This window comes from Notolepis coatsorum, assembly GCF_963971535.1.
Source record: "Notolepis coatsorum genome assembly, chromosome: 3".
Classification (NCBI taxonomy): domain Eukaryota; kingdom Metazoa; phylum Chordata; class Actinopteri; order Aulopiformes; family Paralepididae; genus Notolepis; species Notolepis coatsorum.
In genome coordinates, this window is record NC_140167.1 from 124,186,905 (window position 1) to 124,204,183 (window position 17,279).

A 17,279-nucleotide genomic window follows, 5' to 3' on the forward strand; every position below is an offset into this window, starting at 1 on the left:
TTTTTCCAGACTGAATTTATAGTTCTAAGGTTTAGGTTCTAGCAAGCTTTACAACCTGAGTGAAATAGCATTATTACTTAAATAACCAGTTTGACATTCTAAATGATATTCAAATACCCTTTATCTAATACGTCAGTTTAATTAATATGATCTTTGTAACTGAGGGGTACAATTCCCTGACTGTATTGATAAGTATGGTATCATTAAACCACTACCGTCTTATGTACTTTAATTACTGGCCATACAGTACATGATATATATAATGATGAACACTTCCCACAATGAATCGGTTCCACACAAAGTTGTAATTAAGTATTTATTGCAGCAAAAGGTACATAATATACTTCTCTATTTTACTTTGAATGCGCTTATAAGGCAAAGGAATGTGCGTAGGCAAATCAATAATGAATGTCCATTCTCTGGTTACGCAGGAGGTAATCATACAACCTGAATCTTAGGGAATTATATCTATGGTACACTAGTAATATATAGCGGGAGATACTGGAAGGGTCCCCCCGGTTGTAAGCCAGCAAGGGTAGAGGGTCTGTCGGTAATAGAGTCTGGGTCAACGATGATAAGGAGACTCCGAGTACGGGAGACGGTGCAATAAGATCTTGATCCACAGACGAATACAGCTGTTCTCCGTAGCCTGTAGCTCCACAGGGAAGAAAGCTAGCCTGCCTCAGGCTCTCTGAGGCGCAGACTCGACGTGGCTCCTCACAGGGTAAATCCCACACACGTGTGGGCGTCGGCGATTCTCCGCTCCATTAATTACAGGACCAAAAGCAAATATAATCCAGCCGTAAAGGGCTATGCAGTCGTCGGGTAGATAATCCAGTGTACATGTCCACACGGTCCTCGTCTAGGTCTCCTCGGGTGAAAGCGCCATGAAAGCAGCCCAGCCTGGACAAGCACTCTAGCTGACACGAGGAAACGTTGGTGATGCTGGTCACTGTAGAACTTTAGCCGCACGATACACTATACACAAATAGACTATTACTGACTTAATAGAAATATGTCGCACTCGACGGTATAGCGCCAAACTCTGACACTTCAGTTATTAATTCGCACGCGGTCTCAATGCTCTATTTAGGGCCAAAACAGGCCATACTTCACCGCACGTCGTATCGTGGGTGAGGCTTCAACTTATTGGTAACAACACTAAGTTTCTCCAAGTACTTCTGTATTCACCTGCGCCATATTTATATGCACGGCGAACAATCTAGTGCCAACCTCATTTTTGTCTCGTATTCTTGGGCAAAGCCGGGCATGTACAGACATGTCTTGACGGTGGCTTTGAACCTGACTCTGGAGGCATGGCCTTGGCGCCTGTGGACCGCTGTCCAATAGGAGAATGAAATATTATGGTCTGTACTAGGCTAAAGGGATATTCCGTGTATATGTACAAGGAATATACAAGGGATATCAAACGATATACAAATATTATGCAATATATATCAATCAATAAATATATATATTCGGTTTAATCTGATCCTTTGTAACAATCTTGTTTATGACCATTTCCATGAACCTTTAGCAAAGTTAGGTCTGTGACCAGACCTCTGTTTCTCTGCCTGTAATCTGTTAGGTGTGGCCACATTTACATACAGTCCTCAGTCACACGAGTGGGGGTTGAGTAGCTGTTTCCTTTTGTTCTAAGCAGTTGAGTACATCTGTCTGTGTGAGGGTTGAAATGACTATTCCTGTAACACCAATATCACCTTTTGCTGAGCACTGAAAATCCATTCTGCTGTTGAAAGGGTACACCTGGCTTTTTGCATTATGGTTTTCTATTTATACACATTTTTGTTATGAAATACACAGTCAAGGATACCACATGAACAAAGATAAAGTTCCCACTGTGCATCCCAGATCGCCTGGTATAAACAGCAGCTACGCCTTCCTCCTCCTCCTCTCGGCTAGCTGCGGCCATTGTTTTCAGGACGCACGCCATACTGTACATTCATGTCACTTTTACATCAATTTCTAGTGGGCGACAGTGGCTCAGGAGGTAGAGCAGTTGTCTGGTAATCCGGAGGTTCCTGGTTCGATTCCCGCTCCTCCCAGGCAGCGTGTCGAAGTGTCCTTGAGCAAGACACTTAACCCCTAATTGCTCCCGATGAGCAAGTTGGCACCTTGCATGGTTGCCTCCGCCATCGGTGTGTGAATGTGTGAGTGAATGGTTAAAATGTGAGGAACAAATTGTAAAGAGCTTTGGATAAAAGTGCTATATAAATGCAGCCATCTAGCATTTATCATTTAGTGGCTCTTTTGGGACTCTAACCCTGTCACCTCTTTCAAAATTACTTTTTTGAAAAAAAATAAAATAAAAGAGAGACGCACACATTTAGCCCCGATCTAAAGCTGCAAACCCCGCCACCGGCTCCCGTCTCGTTGAAAGGGAGCGCACGTCAGCTGTGTACACGCACACCATGACTTATGAATGATCCTTTCCCCCCATAAGGGCCATGCTTCATCTGCCTGGCAAATCCTTTTCCTTATCCGGCTCTTCCTCCTTTGCTTAAATTTTTCTCCCTTCTTTTTACACTTTCCTCACATCTCTCCTCTGGGGGGGCGGGGGTGTTTGTTGGTTTACAGCTGAGTTTTCCAGAGGAGAATGAAGACATCCTATTGCTGAGGTCCATCATTGATGTCAATCTGCCGAAGTTCCTGGCACACGATCTGCCACTCTTTGAGGTGCGGTAGACTCTCTTCCTCTTTTCATTCAGCCTGAGCCCGTCAGCCTGTGTTAATGCAAGTCTATTCATGTGGAACTGCTGCACACAAGGGCAATTTAACGTCTGTTTGAATCTAATCAGTTCAGGAGATTGGTGTGCGTGATTGTGTGTGTGTGTGATTGTGTGTGTGTGTGTGTGTGTGTGTGTGTGTGTGTGTGTGTGTGTGTGTGTGTGTGTGTGTGTGTGTGTGTGTGTGTGTGTGTGTGTGTGTGTGTGTGTGCGTGCGTGCGCACACATTTGTATGTGTTTCTGTTTTTGTGACTAAGTTTGTATTTGTGTGTGCACAAACTGCACATTTGTATTACCTTCTATGTTATACCTCGTAACCCCTGTCTCTCTGTAGGGCATCACCTCCGACCTCTTCCCAGGGGTCAAGCTGCCGAAGCCGGACTACAATGTCCTGATGGAGGCCATCACAGAGAACAGCAAGCGCCAGAACCTGCAGGTCACCAACTTCTTTGCAGAGAAGATCCTACAGATCTTTGAGATGATGATCGTGAGGCACGGCTTCATGCTGGTCGGTGAGCCCTTTGGAGGCAAGACCTGCGCCTACCGGGTGCTGGCAGATGCCCTGCGAGACATCTGTGCCAAGGTAACCTCCCTCCCATGTAGGTATACTCTGTCAAGATGGTAAAGGACCAAATTAATGCTAGGAGTGTTTTAATTAATTAAATGAGGATTTAGACATTTGGAGGAGAGCAGAACGCTTGTATCCTTTCGGCAAGCAACAAGCCCTTCCCCGTTGCTCTGATTGGCCGAGCGTGCGCATGCGCATGAGCCGCGACAAGCCACTCAGCCAGGCAGGAATACTAAGCTCTGCTTAACGCAATTTATACAAATGGAAGTATTGATTTCGCCGTAACGAATCATTAAAAAAATATACCGTTAACTGGAATATGTTGTTTCTTTACACATATGTTGGATTATGTAATTGGTTTGTCATGACAAACCAATAAAAAATCGCGAATTAACCGCTGGCTACAACAACACACAGTAACTACATGCATCATTGTTTACAATGAACGGTGGGGCTAATCGAAAGGACTGAACACGGACAAGTTAAACAGCAATCAATTAATTTAATATAACAGTCCGGTTCTGTGTTTGTTTGTATCTGTAGATTGTTGGTGAACAACTAACTTTAGGTTAGTTTAACTTGTCCGTGTCCAGTCTTTTCGATTAGCCCCACCGTTCATTGTAAACGATGATGCATGTAGTTACTGTGTGTTGTTGTAGCCACCGGTTAATTCGCGATTTTTTTATTGGTGCGCGCGCTCGGCCAATCAGAGCAACGCGGAAGGGCTTGTTGCTTGCCGAAAGGATACAAGCGAGCAGGACGAGCTAAACAACCCATTATTTTTAACTCAATCAGCGCCAGACCTGAGGATAGTCGGGTTAACTCGCCAACCGTTCAGCGCCAGACCCGAGTATAGTTGGGTTTTCATCGTTATTTATTTTATACTATATTTTTATTCATTTCTCTCACACGGACCTCGGGGTTACCATAGGGAATCACTCTGAGATCGCTAGAGTGCAATACCGGCCGCATCCTGGTAGGTGTCAGTATCGCCCACCCTTCGAAACCTTTTTTTCACACCCGGTGTTACATTTAATTCACTCCGGGCACAGTTTTTTTGGTCAGGCGAGTCTAGCGGTTCACTCGATGACATTGAAACGCGTCCAATGCCCCCGATGCATGTGTTGTGGTGGATTATGTTGGCGACACGATGGACACCAATACTGGAAATCGCGATCAGACAATTGGAATATTCTTTTTGGGGTACCTCCTAGTGAAGGTAAGGACTATATGACATCAATCCTGCTTTGATCCAACCATGATTTCACATCGATCGCAACGACCATGTGTAACGTACTCCAGAATGTATGACGTTGGTGACGATCAAAACATAAAAAAATTACCCCCCCCCCCCCCATTTCATGCATTCATGATGAAACATAATGCCTATTATATACATTTGATTTGGAAATAGTAGCATGTCCAGGCGAGCAACGCCAACGTTTTTAGTAAAATTCACGTATTGCTCCATAGCGCCGTTTTCTGGAATTAGCCAGGATCACTCTGAAACTATACTTATATTAACCATGGTATAACACGCGAACGTATACATGAAAACATTTATTCTTTTTCACATATTGAACGATGGATAGTTGATGTCAAATGAGCCATAGTATTGTATCCATAGCTATAATATAGAATATGGATATAGCCCTGCAAACACCGCCACGCATCCCTATCTCTTAGAGCGGTGGCGCAGTAGGAACAAAGATGGGCTAGGCCCGCGGCGCTGAAAGAGTTAAGGGGAGATGGAGAGGGAATTACTGAAAATTACAGGAAAAGGCCCAATATAAATAAGGTGCGGCTGGGTAGAGCAGTGGAGAATGCACTCGCCTACCACCGCAGAGACTCTGGGATCGAATCCAGCTGTCAGCGGTACCTCCGGCTTGGTCAGTCGTCCCCACTAACACAATTGGCAGTGTTAGCCGGTGGGAAGCCGGTGGGGTGTGTGTCCCGGTCGTTGTAAACTGCGGTTCCTACTGATCGGCCTGTTCAGCAGGGAGGGGATCGGGGGGAAATAGCGTGAACCTCTGCACGCGTTACATTCCCCCAGTGAGACTCCTCGTCAGGTGAAAAGAAGCGGCTGGCTGACTCCACATGTATCGGAGGAGGCATGTGGTAGTTCTACACCCTCCCCAGGCCGACAGTGGGGAAATGCGTGCAACGACCAGGAAGGGAATTGGCATAATGACTAAATTGGGATGGGAGAAAAATACAGAAAAAGTGAGAACAAAAAAATATTTAAATATATATATATATATATATATATATATATATATATATATATATATTTTTTTTTTTTTTTTTTTAAATAAAGAAAGAAGAAAAACAGGAAAATGCCCAATAACCCTATGTGATTACATTTGAAGTTAATGTTTTAAGATTAAATGTTTTTGTGGCTCTGTCTTGTTGTTCAACTTGTATTACAAGATTTATTGTTCTAGATAACCATATCCATCCAGTCGATCAGACGTCTATTCTTTGTTTACCATTAAAAAAAAAGAAATAAAAAAAAAAGTGGAACAGATGAAGCACGAAGAGAATTGTGTGAATCATCTGACCAAAAAGTCATCATCGGATCAACGCATCTCATAATATGAGGAAAATAATGTGGTTTTTTCCTCCCCCCTCCCACATGTGAAATCCCTGTGGTTTCTCTGTACAGGTAGTAATAGTGATAGCCGGTCTCCCTCAGCTCACTCTGCGTTCTCACTGAGATGGCTCCTAGGCTTCCCACCGCAGAGACAGATAGGTCGGGTGATGGAGCGCACCCAGCGACGCCACATTCATCATTGTCGTCCTCATCCGCCCATCATGTCCACCCTCCTCTCCTTTCTCCGTGGCCTCTTCCGCTATCCTTTTTAACGTCGGCTGACAGCTTGTCTCTGGAACGCCGTTCACTGTGGTTTTGGCTTTTCTCCCCAGTTAGCAGCGGATCTTCATCATGCTGATCTGTCGGGCGATTTATGAGCCTTGGCAGAGGAAACCTGGTCAAATGAGCCGCGCACACCAATCCAACCCCGCGTCGCCTTTTTGTTTTTCACTGTCTCTTAAAACCTCTTAACAGGCGCCCCCAAAATTGGCCATTTTAGTTTTAGTTTTTGAGGACTGCATACTTTTTTTGCAAACCAAAATACTATACTTTATACTTATACCACATGCATGAGCCTGGTCTCTTTTGAAAGATGACATTCTGAAGATTCTGATACAATAAGGAAAACTCACCTTTAGTGCTAATGAAATATAGTAACATAGGTCTGAACTTGAGTTGTGGGCCCTTGCAGGTTGGGCCCTTGCAGGTTAAGAGGTTCATGGGTCCCCTTATCTGTTGGGTAACTGATTTCTGTTGTCGGAAGTCTGGTCCTGTATAGGTAGGGTTGGGTACTGAACTCTGTACTTTTAAGGGTACCGACTGAATTACATCTATAGTACTGAGTCCGACTACCAATTCATGCTAGATCAATCGTTGCCAAATTTCGGTAATCTGAAAGAGTAATCAAAAGGGCTGTATACTCATATTTCCCAACCCAAAGCAATTTGAATGTTTGGTATAAGATATTAATATTTAATGTGTGGCTGTGTGAACATCTATTCACACTATGTATGTGTATGCATTCCTGTGTGTGTGTGTGTGTGTGTGTGTGTGTGTGTGTGTGTGTGTGTGTGTGTGTGTGTGTGTGTGTGTGTGTGTGTGTGTGTGTGTCTCTCTCTCTCGCTCTCTCTCAATCCAGGGTCTGTTGGATGAGAACAAGGTGCAGATCACAGTGATCAACCCCAAGTCCATCACCATGGGTCAGCTGTACGGCCAGTTCGACCCTGTCAGTCACGAGTGGTCTGACGGCATCCTGGCTGTCAGCTACAGAGCCTTCGCTGTGTCACAGGTAACACCGGCGCTGAGCTAATTTCTGGACCTCACACACAGTGCACAGGCACAGCACCACACATAATAGAAGGTAGACTATACATATCACTCTCTGCATACTATTAGTACTGTGTACACCATTGATAGCAGCAGGTCATACAGTAAGGTTTTGGCTGTGGCGGTGGATGGGGGGTAGCCCCAGCGAAGTCAAAAGCTCATGCAGTTGTAGGGCTATTAGACACCAAGGGCTTTTAGGAGCTTGGAGGTCCATTGATGCCTTTTATTCCACTAAGAGGTCAAGGAAATAATGCAAGACAAGTGCCTACACCTACATCATTCAATAATGGACCCCACCACCAAAGAACATTCTTCATCTGGCTATTATTGTTGACCTTTAAAAATACTGTATTTAAGACTATTGCAGTAACGTTATTACATATATCATGATAGAAGCATGATAGGACAGGGACCAAACCCCCGGTTCCAGAACCAAAATAAACCCTGCCGATCCACTATTAACAAATATTCTAGAGAAAACCCTGCTAGGCAGCTTTGAAAAACCTTTCCACCTGATGAAGACTGCTCACAATACAAAATAGATTTCACCACTCACACAGAACGGAAACAGAAGCTCAGATATATGTATTTCCCCGCGGGCCACCCCAGGCCGTACACTTTCAGCTGTCTTTAACCAGTTGTCTCCGCTCCTTCAGTCTGACAGGGTCTGGGATGGCTGATTACTTTTGCCATCATGTGTCACAACAACAATGTTCTGACTGTGTCACGAAGTTTGTAGTTTCACTCCTGCGCTGCGTGTAACAGAAGCTGAGGCCTGTCAGTTAACACTGGGAGTGTTGCATTGGCAGCATTTAAAATATATAAATATATATACAGCACACAAAATGGCAATGAGGTGCACTGGGCAGCGAGTTATTCATTCATAATTTATTTAAATTCCATGTGGACAATATTGCCTCCAAGTTGCTACTGAAAATTGGCTTCCTATACAGAAACAGAAACAGCTTTCCTTTGATTAGTAGGACGAGGGTTATTGAAGCAGTTTTCTTATCAGTCTTGGACTATGGTGATGTAATTTATAGACATGCTGCGGCCTCAACCCTAAAATCCTTGGACTCTGTCACTCTGCCCTCAGATTCATCACTGTGTCCTTTATGAGAAGGTTGGTTGGTCCTCTCTGATGGAGAGGCACAGCAAGCACTGGTATTTGTAAATTTTTTAAGGCCCTTATTGGTAAGCTACCTCCTTATACTACATCATTATTGGAATGGAATTTTGGAACCTATGGAAACCGTTCTAGTGACTGGCTGGTCCTTAAGGTCCCCCGAGTTGGCTGGGAACAGGGTAAATCAGCATTTAGCTATGATGCCCCTAGCTCATGGAATGAACTCCATCAGTCCTTAAAGCTTGAGATTCTCCTCTCTGTTGCATAATTTTAAACCTTGATCTCCAACCATTGTCAATCAAGTTGTACGTGTTTTAATTGATTTGCTATCCTTACTTTTGTCAAATGTCACTAGTTCAGCCTCCACCAATGACAACACAAGATATGAATGAGGTACAAGGTAACCTCATTCATTCATTAGCAATAAGAGAATGAAGCATGGACCGAAGGCAGAGGGGTTGATATACATGCCGTACTGGCAGTTTGGTGTGGATTCGTGGGGTGCCTGTTCGGCTAGGTGGGATGGGTAGGGATCAACACCAGTGGCCAGCAAGGGGAGCCAAGAGCAAGGGATGAGGGGCGTGATCCAGTATTACGCTGGGGTATGATCCCCGATCTGACCCCAATGTTCCTGTTTTTGGATTTCTCTGTTTAAAATGTTCCTGTTTTCGGATTTCTCGTATTTAATATTTTTTCCTTAGGATTTAACCAAAAAAACAATACAAAATTATCTTTATAACAGTACATCTGCAAACAGTGCCAGTGCAGTTCAATGTCCCGTGCCAGTTCAGTTATGATAAAAAAAAAAATGTATTCAGTTCAGTTCAATGCAGTTCAACTGCCAGTGCAGTGCAGTGGAATAACTAAATAATAATTAAGGAAATATATAATAATAATAATAATAATAATAATAATAATAATAATAATAATAATAATAATAATAATAATAATAATAATAATAATAATAATAATAATAATAATAATTAGTTTAAATAACCCTCTGAGGTCGGAGCTCCCGTGCACGGGAGAACAAAAGTCTCGAAAAGGTGTGAAAACGTCCTCATCTCGGCAGAGAGGATTTTTCATAATGCCGAAAATGTTGCGCGATTCAGAATTAGGTAAACATTTTGATATTCGCAATTTCTAGTGCTTTGAAATGTTCTCTATCTGTTTCCTTATTTTCTAAATGTAATACGACTTGTAAATGGGTTAATTATTGTTAACATTTTACGCCCTAGCCCTATTTTCTGAAAATCCGCCTAAAATACATACAGTACCTAAGTCAATGGAAGATTGCTCCATTTCTACAAGGTCCATTTGCATGTTCCTGGTATCTAGGGACATCTATGGATCTCATGGAATGTATTCCCAGTGTCAGAAATATTGTGTCTGTTACTAGGCTTGAGTACATTGTGATGAAACAAAGGACAATATAAATTATGATTTTTCTTTGCATCTTTGATGGTCTTTGATGAAAATGACCAGACATGAAAAACTGCCACTGAGCTCGTTCAGCACCTTCTTGAGATCACGTGTAAAAAAAATCTAAGCAAATGAATAAAGGGAAGATGATTAAACAGAATGTTTTGTACATATAGTACTGAATTCTGCCATCTGGACACATGCAATTTGAAATATTATTATAGAATATACAATATCAGGGCCCTCATTTATCAACAATGCTTAGAAAGTGTTCTATTTTCGTTCTTAAGCACAGAATTTAGAATGTGTGTACGTACAGAAAAATCGGGATTTATCACACGTGCGTACACAGGTTCTATGCACACTCCATCTTGATAAATACCATTTGTTCTACGTTCCGCGCTCGTGCACGATTTTAAGTATTTGCATATAGAACCGCCCGTAATTAACCATATACGGTAATGAAACACCCCCATGAAATGTGGAAAAGTGGACTAAGCCGAGCGAAGCGTGTTATGGGAGAAATACGCGACAGGCTGACAGACATGTACACGTACGGTGATGTCGGATATGATATCTATTAACTTCCTAAAGACCATTGCTGCCTGGGCAGCGCAAACACTAATAAAGACCGTTAACCACTGTTTGCCGTTGGTGTCATTAATAACCGACCGTTCGATTAATACCCAGGGATTTTTTTTCTACCTGCATATGATTTGTAGAGGCATACAATCTATTTTGATGTCGGTATTAGGTAGCCTATATAAAAAATTATACGAGAGCATATACAGTACAAGAAAAATGTATCTCACTGCCATAGCCTACGCCATGTGTAGCCTGCCTATATGTGATCAATACAAACTTGAACTTGAATTCCATCATGTCTGTGATGAGCTCACAAGGCTGTTGTCACAATGTAAATAAAAACATGCACTGAAAAGTTACAGTATGTAGTTGGTTGATTATTTGTATGACAGTCAGTAAACCCTTGCAAAAAGTATCCGTTTTAGTTAATGAATTGAAAACATGCAGCATTGCCTTCCTCCCGGCATGCAGCAACGACATGTATCAGGCAAATGCGCATCGCAACATTGACTGAGTGGAATCCCTTTCTATTCACATAACTGCATTTGTGATGGAGCTACATGGGTGGTACAGTAACAGTCTATTGCTCGATCCATCTCCAATATCACGATGGACCGTGCCGGTGGCCAAAGACCCGAGGGTGGAGAGGACTTGAATGTGCATGGGGATGGCATTTGTGCGTTTTGTTCCACACTCCAATTTCGGTCTCAAATTGCGGTACAAATGAAGGAGGTGTCTCGGGTATAGCGGACTCTAGTTAATATTATGTTCTCTCTGCAATTAGACTGCCCCTCATTCATTCATTCCTATCTGCTATCTCTGAAAACAGTTCCCCGCTGAGCGCAGTCAGTGCACCCCATATTCCGATAACCCATAAACCATGCTGCATTCATTCGGAAAGAAAGACCTATTCCAAATGCTATATTTATAGGGTTTGACAATAATTACACTACTGTCGCTATTTTACAATGAACTATAATGAAGGGGGGGGGGAAACACTGTTCAAACAAGCAAAACTGTACATTGGAATATTGACAACCATACTAGGTAATTTACTGTACATTGGAGGGGGTTGGGTTAGGACATTTACAGGGGCCAGTTTCAAATTGCAGTCTCCCGTAGGTGTTCTTTGAGAGTGGTTTTGAAAGTGGGTAGTGATTCACATTCCTTTACAGCTTTAGGTAGGGCGTTCCACATTGATGTGGCATAATTGCGAAACGTGTTTAGTCCCTTGTTTGAGCCGAATCTGGGTTTAAAATGATTTGTGGAGCTCCCTCTGGTGTTGTGATCGTGGTATTCACTGACCTTTGGGAAGTATTTTGACATGTACATGGGTACCTTGGTCATGTAGTGTATCTTGTAGACCAGGCCCATTGCAAGTTGCTGTACTCTGTCGTCTACTCTAAGCCATCCTAGGTTGTCAAAGTGGGCAGGGGTGAGGTGGGTTCTAGGAGTAAGGTCAAGCAGTAGTCTGACCAGTTTGTTTTGAGATGTTTGTAATTTTGTTTTCAGCGCCTTTGAGGTGCTTTGATAATCAAATTGATAAGTCACACACTTTGCTTAGAAATGAGCGTACGCACGGGTTACGCACATATCTGTGCGTACGCACCATTGATAAATGAGGGCCCAGGCCTATAAATTACCTTATTATAGCCTAATTGCACATCTATGGATAGGGCCAAATCTCCTCTTTCAAATGGCAGAGTTCAATTAGGATTTAGTACCACCAGAACCGTGAATGAAATCTACTGTAAATACAGTCAGTTCTTTATTATGAAGACCGGTCCGCCATTTTGAATCGGATTGCAACAGGGATTTTTGCTAAACGTTCACAGAAAGGTAGATAAACTAACTGCATTCTAATTTATGCCAATAACGTTCAGTTTTGTGGTAGATAATCTCGAAAAATAAGAGACATTTAAAAAATTCAGTCATAAGTAATTTGCTTGCAGGAAGCTGGCATGGGCTGTGTAATGTAGTTTTAAAAAATGTCAACGCTCATTGAGAGCTCTGGATGTCCTCTCATATGACTACAAACCAAATTGCGATGCAAATTCAAAATGGCATTTCAAAAACTGATATTTCATTAATAACACTTTAACCTATTGGTAAACAAACGTATTGTTGAAAATATACACTATGACTGCTGTTTTGACAGGATTAGGGTCTTTACTCTTGGCTACATTTGAGGGGAAAAAAAGCAACATTATGTCATACAGTCTAGAGCGATTGATTTATGACGTGATCTGCGGTCCGCTCAGGCTAAAGAGGTTAACTTGTCCGGCTGCACCGCATAATACCTCCGGAAATCCGCGGATCACGGAAAAGTGACCATACCGCCACGTCGGAAGCTCTGATCGACTTATGCTTGGTTTTAAATTGTTCAGGAGACTCATTATGACAAACGCCTCATTATGATCTTGTCTCTAAAAATGACAGATAGAGCTTAGTCTACTTGTTTGGGGATAAAGCTTATGTGCTGCTTGTGGTGTGTTACAAGGTTTAAAGCGGAATTCCACCCCAAAGGAGATTCCACCCGAAGTAGAAATTAAGATTTGTAACAATTGTGTGTTTTATGATTGTAACTTAGCTTGTTTCACCTGTTTGACTATCACATCACTTATTTTGTCTCCAATCAGTGCTATGATTTCATAGATGGTTGGGTTAGTTTTCAAGTTTCTTTAATAGTTGTCATACAGAAGTACAGAATACTTTCATACAAAATGCTTCTTACTGTTACGCTCCAGAGACTGTGCTAGACAAGATAGTATCAAACATAGTATACGTGTAATTTAGAAGAAGAAAAAGAGGTCACAGTGTTCGGTATAGACATATGTACAATGTTCTGAGTTACCATATAATATACAATACTATGCAGTGTACTAATGTACAGTACTATCTAGTGCAAGCAGAAATGGGATGAGGTACAATTTAGGTACAATTTACAGTAAGGTGTACGAGTTGTAGTGCAATCCTTCATCAATAAATATAAAGTGTGGGGAGTGGGTGCTACAGTGTGTTTGTTTAAAGTGGGTGTGTGCTATAAAGTGTGTGGAGTGGGTGCTACAGTGTGTTTGTTTAAGTGAGTGTGTGCGTGTGGATGTGTGTGCTATGTGCGTTTGGTGGTTGTTGTTGTGTAGTGTTCATTCATTGTTCGTTTAGCAGCCTGATGGCCTGGGGATAGAAGCTTCTTCTGAGTCTTTCTGTGCTCGCCTTGAGACTCCGGTATCGCTTGCCTGACCGCAGCAGTTCAAAGAGGCAGTTGTTCGGGTGACTGGAGTCTTTAATGATTCTCTTAGCCTTGCCCTTGCAACGCTTGTTGTAAATGTTCTGGAGGGTGGGGAGCCCCCCTCCAATTGTGCGTTCGGCTGAACGTGTCACTCTTTGTAGTCTGCTTCGGTCTTGTGCAGTGCTATTCCCAAACCAGGAGGTGATGTTGCCGGTCAAGATGCTCTCTATTGTACATGAGTAGAATTTCTTAAGGATCTTCTGACTGACTTGGAACTTCCTTAGGCGCCTGAGGAAGTAGAGGCGTTGTCGTGCCTTCTTCACAACACTGTCAATGTGTGTGGTCCATGTCAAGTCCTCGGATATGTAGGCTCCGAGGTACTTAAAGCTGTTGACTCTCTCAACCGGTGCCCCGTCGATGCTGAGGGGGCTGTAGTCCTTGACCCCCGACCTCCTGAAGTCCACAATCATCTCCTTTGTTTTGCTGACGTTCAGGGAGAGGCTGTTTTCCTGGCACCATCCCGCCAGGACCTTGACCTCTTCCAGGTAGGCCCTCTCGTCGTTGGCAGAGATCAGGCCCACCACCACTGTGTTGTCAGCAAATTTGATGATTGTATTGCTACTCCGCTGAGCCACACAGTCGTGTGTGTACAGGGAGTAGAGGAGGGGACTCAGAACACAGCCCTGGGGGGCCCCTATGTTGAGGGTGATGGATGAGGAGGTGCAGTTGCCTGCTCTCACCACCTGGGGTCTGCCAGTCAGGAAGTCCAAGACCCACTGGCAGAGGTCATAGTTCAAGCCCAGGTCCCTGAGCTTGGCTATGAGTATGGAGGGGACTATGGTATTGAATGCCGAGCTGTAGTCGATGAATAGCATTCTCACATAGTTCCCCTGCCTCTTGTCCAGGTGTGATGCTGCTGTGTGCAGCACATGGGCTATGGCGTCCTCCGTGGACCTGTTGGGGCGGTATGCAAATTGCAGGGGGTCCATGTTGATGGGGAGGGAGGAGCAGATGTAGCCCTTTACTAGCTTCTCAAAGCACTTCATGGCTATGGAGGTGAGAGCTACAGGGCGGTAGTCGTTGAGGCAAGCAGGCTTGGATTTTTTGGGTACAGGGATAATAGTGGACTTCTTCAGGCAGGTGGGGATGACAGCCTGTTCTAAGGAGTGTTGCATAGAGTCATTGAGATCATGGCCTGGGGATAGAAGCGGGGATGACAAGTCATTAGACTAAAAAAGGGCTGCTCTCAGACTGAATGTGTCAAGTCAGGGGGGGGGGGGGGGTACATTGTTTTCTGGGTAATGTATTCATTACACATGACGAGAGAAATGGTTCCCTTCCCTCAGCTCCTGAGGCGGCCAGGCTGGCCGTCCAGCATATGTTTCGCCTCCACGTCTACCTCAAGATGTGGTGTCTGATCGGGGTCCGCAATTAGCTTCCCGCTTCTGGAAGGCGTTCTGCTCATTAGTAGGAGCTTCAGCCAGTTTGTCATCTGGGTTTCACCCTAATACCAATGGCCAAAGGGAGCGCACCAATCAGACCCTGGAGAGGACACTTCGGTGTCTGGTTTCCTCCAATCCGACGACCTGCAGTGATCATCTCGCCTGGGCAGAGTACGCCTATAACACCTTGACGAACGCATCCACTGGATGCTCTCCATTTGAGTGTCAGTATCAGCCACCACTGTTCCCGGAACAGGAGAGAGACATGGAGGTGCCCTCAGCCGCACGTTTCATCAAACTGTGCCGCATTACCTGGAAGCGAGTTTGAGCGCCCCTTCAGCGTGCATCTGCACGACAAAATGTGTATGCTGACCGCCATCAGCATAGGTCCCCATCATATCGAGTTGGTCAGAGGGTGTGGCTCTCCACTCCCCCTGCGAGTAGAGTCTTGCAAACTGGCGCCGCGCTTCATCGGTCCCTTTAAGATTGTTCAAAGGATAAACCCAGTTGCGGTCCGCCTTCTGCTTCCCAGGTCCATGAGAATTCACCCCACGTTCCACGTCTCATGACTTAAGCCAGTCCTATCCAGCATGCTGATTGGTGGCAGGTGTGCAGTGCCTTTAAGTAGGCTTGGTTTCCTGTGTTTGGATGCTTGTTCATGTCATGTTTTCCCTCAGTAGTAGAGGAGTGTCTCAAGTTCATGTTCTAGTGTTTTCTCTGTCTGTAGTGCTTTGGTTTCTTGTTTGTTTTCAACTGATAGACAGTGGTGGTTACTTTGGGTTTTTTCCCCATTTATTTTATACTGGTGTTTTGTGTTTTCTATAGCTTTTATTTGTATTTATTTTATTCTTGTGATTTCCCCCACCCTATCTCATCCCTCTGGGGTAACTTTAATTAAGATTCCCCTTTATGTGTGTGTGTCTGCATGTGTGTCCTACACCCCCCCAATCCTGACATATGGGGTATATTCACATAATATATTCTTGAAGAGTTTGACCTGTAGATGGAAAATATGCTATTTGGAAACGTCTTAACCCATTAATGTCTTAACCCATTGCTCTTAACCCATTAATGTCTTAACCCTTTAAATCATAATGTAGGTCTATTTTACTCCACTGTTTACAAACATTTCCAATGTAAACAAACCCTTTACAACCACAAAATCATATTTACCTGTTGTCTAGTGTTAGTCCTTGTATCAATAATTTAATCAATCAAGCAGTGAAATTAAAACATGTCTCACGTTGTTATTTCTTATTTTTCTTATTTGTAATTTTTTATTTCTTTGGTTATGTTTGGGTAACTCATTGGGCCTTTAACATGTTCAACCATTTTGTATTGGTCATCTTGCATGTGACGCTCAGGTTTAGCATACCAAGTAATGACTCTTTTAAAAAGTAAATTACATCTTTACTGGCAGATAATGACAGCATTGATGGCATGTTTTGTACTATAGCTGTCTCTATGGAAACAGATTTGACATCTCTTTTTTTGTCGCCTTATGAAGTGGAAAAGCACACACATAACGTTTCTCATGCTATCTCTGCCTTAGCGCGTGAACTCTATCGTCACGTAGGTACTGTACCAACAGAGCTGTCAAGCGACCCTCGCTCTCAAAATAGGATTTAGACATATTTCCTCAAACTGTCATCGCAGCAGCTCAACAGTGACAACAATGGAATTCTAGAATTAGGCTGCTCTCCCAATGTGACGGCCCGTGTGAGATTAGACTCACAGGGACAAACAATTCCCTCAGGAACACACGTGGTGATATTGCACTAGGCTTCCTGCTGCGAGGGAGACCGCCCAGGGTGTGCGTGCGGGAAGACGGATGACGGAATAAACAAAATAAACATATTCACAAGTTATTATATTCACATCTTGTCAGTTCACGTCACATTGAGACTCTTGCGTGTCACCATTTCCTCGTGTGCCGTTTGCAAAATTGTCTCTATGAAGTTGTCCTTTTCCAAAATCGTTTTGTCTGTGAATCTTTTTATGTGAGGATTCGACAGACAACGTCAGAACACACTGACGCTATAAAAGTATTTTAGAAGTAAAGTTCTTTCTTCACTCGGCCAAACGGTATTCCGTTCTTCTCTTGACTAAAGACTTCTTTCATGTTTTTCCTTTTTTGGTTTTAAAAATTTCACTGAACTCTAATAATATAATATTATTATTATATAAAATTAATATTATCTTCACTCTGCAGCATTGCCGTGTGTGACTCCCTTCTGCATA

The 17,279-nt window shown here is 43.3% G+C and overlaps 1 protein-coding gene across 1 annotated transcript in view; it reads left to right on the forward strand.

Annotated features, from left to right (window-relative positions):
• LOC311225992 (dynein axonemal heavy chain 7-like) overlaps positions 1-17,279 on the forward strand; it is a gene marked incomplete at both ends in the record, with an annotated part of 810,419 nt that overhangs the window by 215,542 nt on the left and 577,598 nt on the right. The window contains 3 exon segments of the mRNA XM_084311374.1: positions 2,599-2,697; positions 3,082-3,330; positions 7,047-7,196. Of these exon segments, the coding sequence (XP_084167500.1) occupies positions 2,599-2,697; positions 3,082-3,330; positions 7,047-7,196 (498 nt within the window).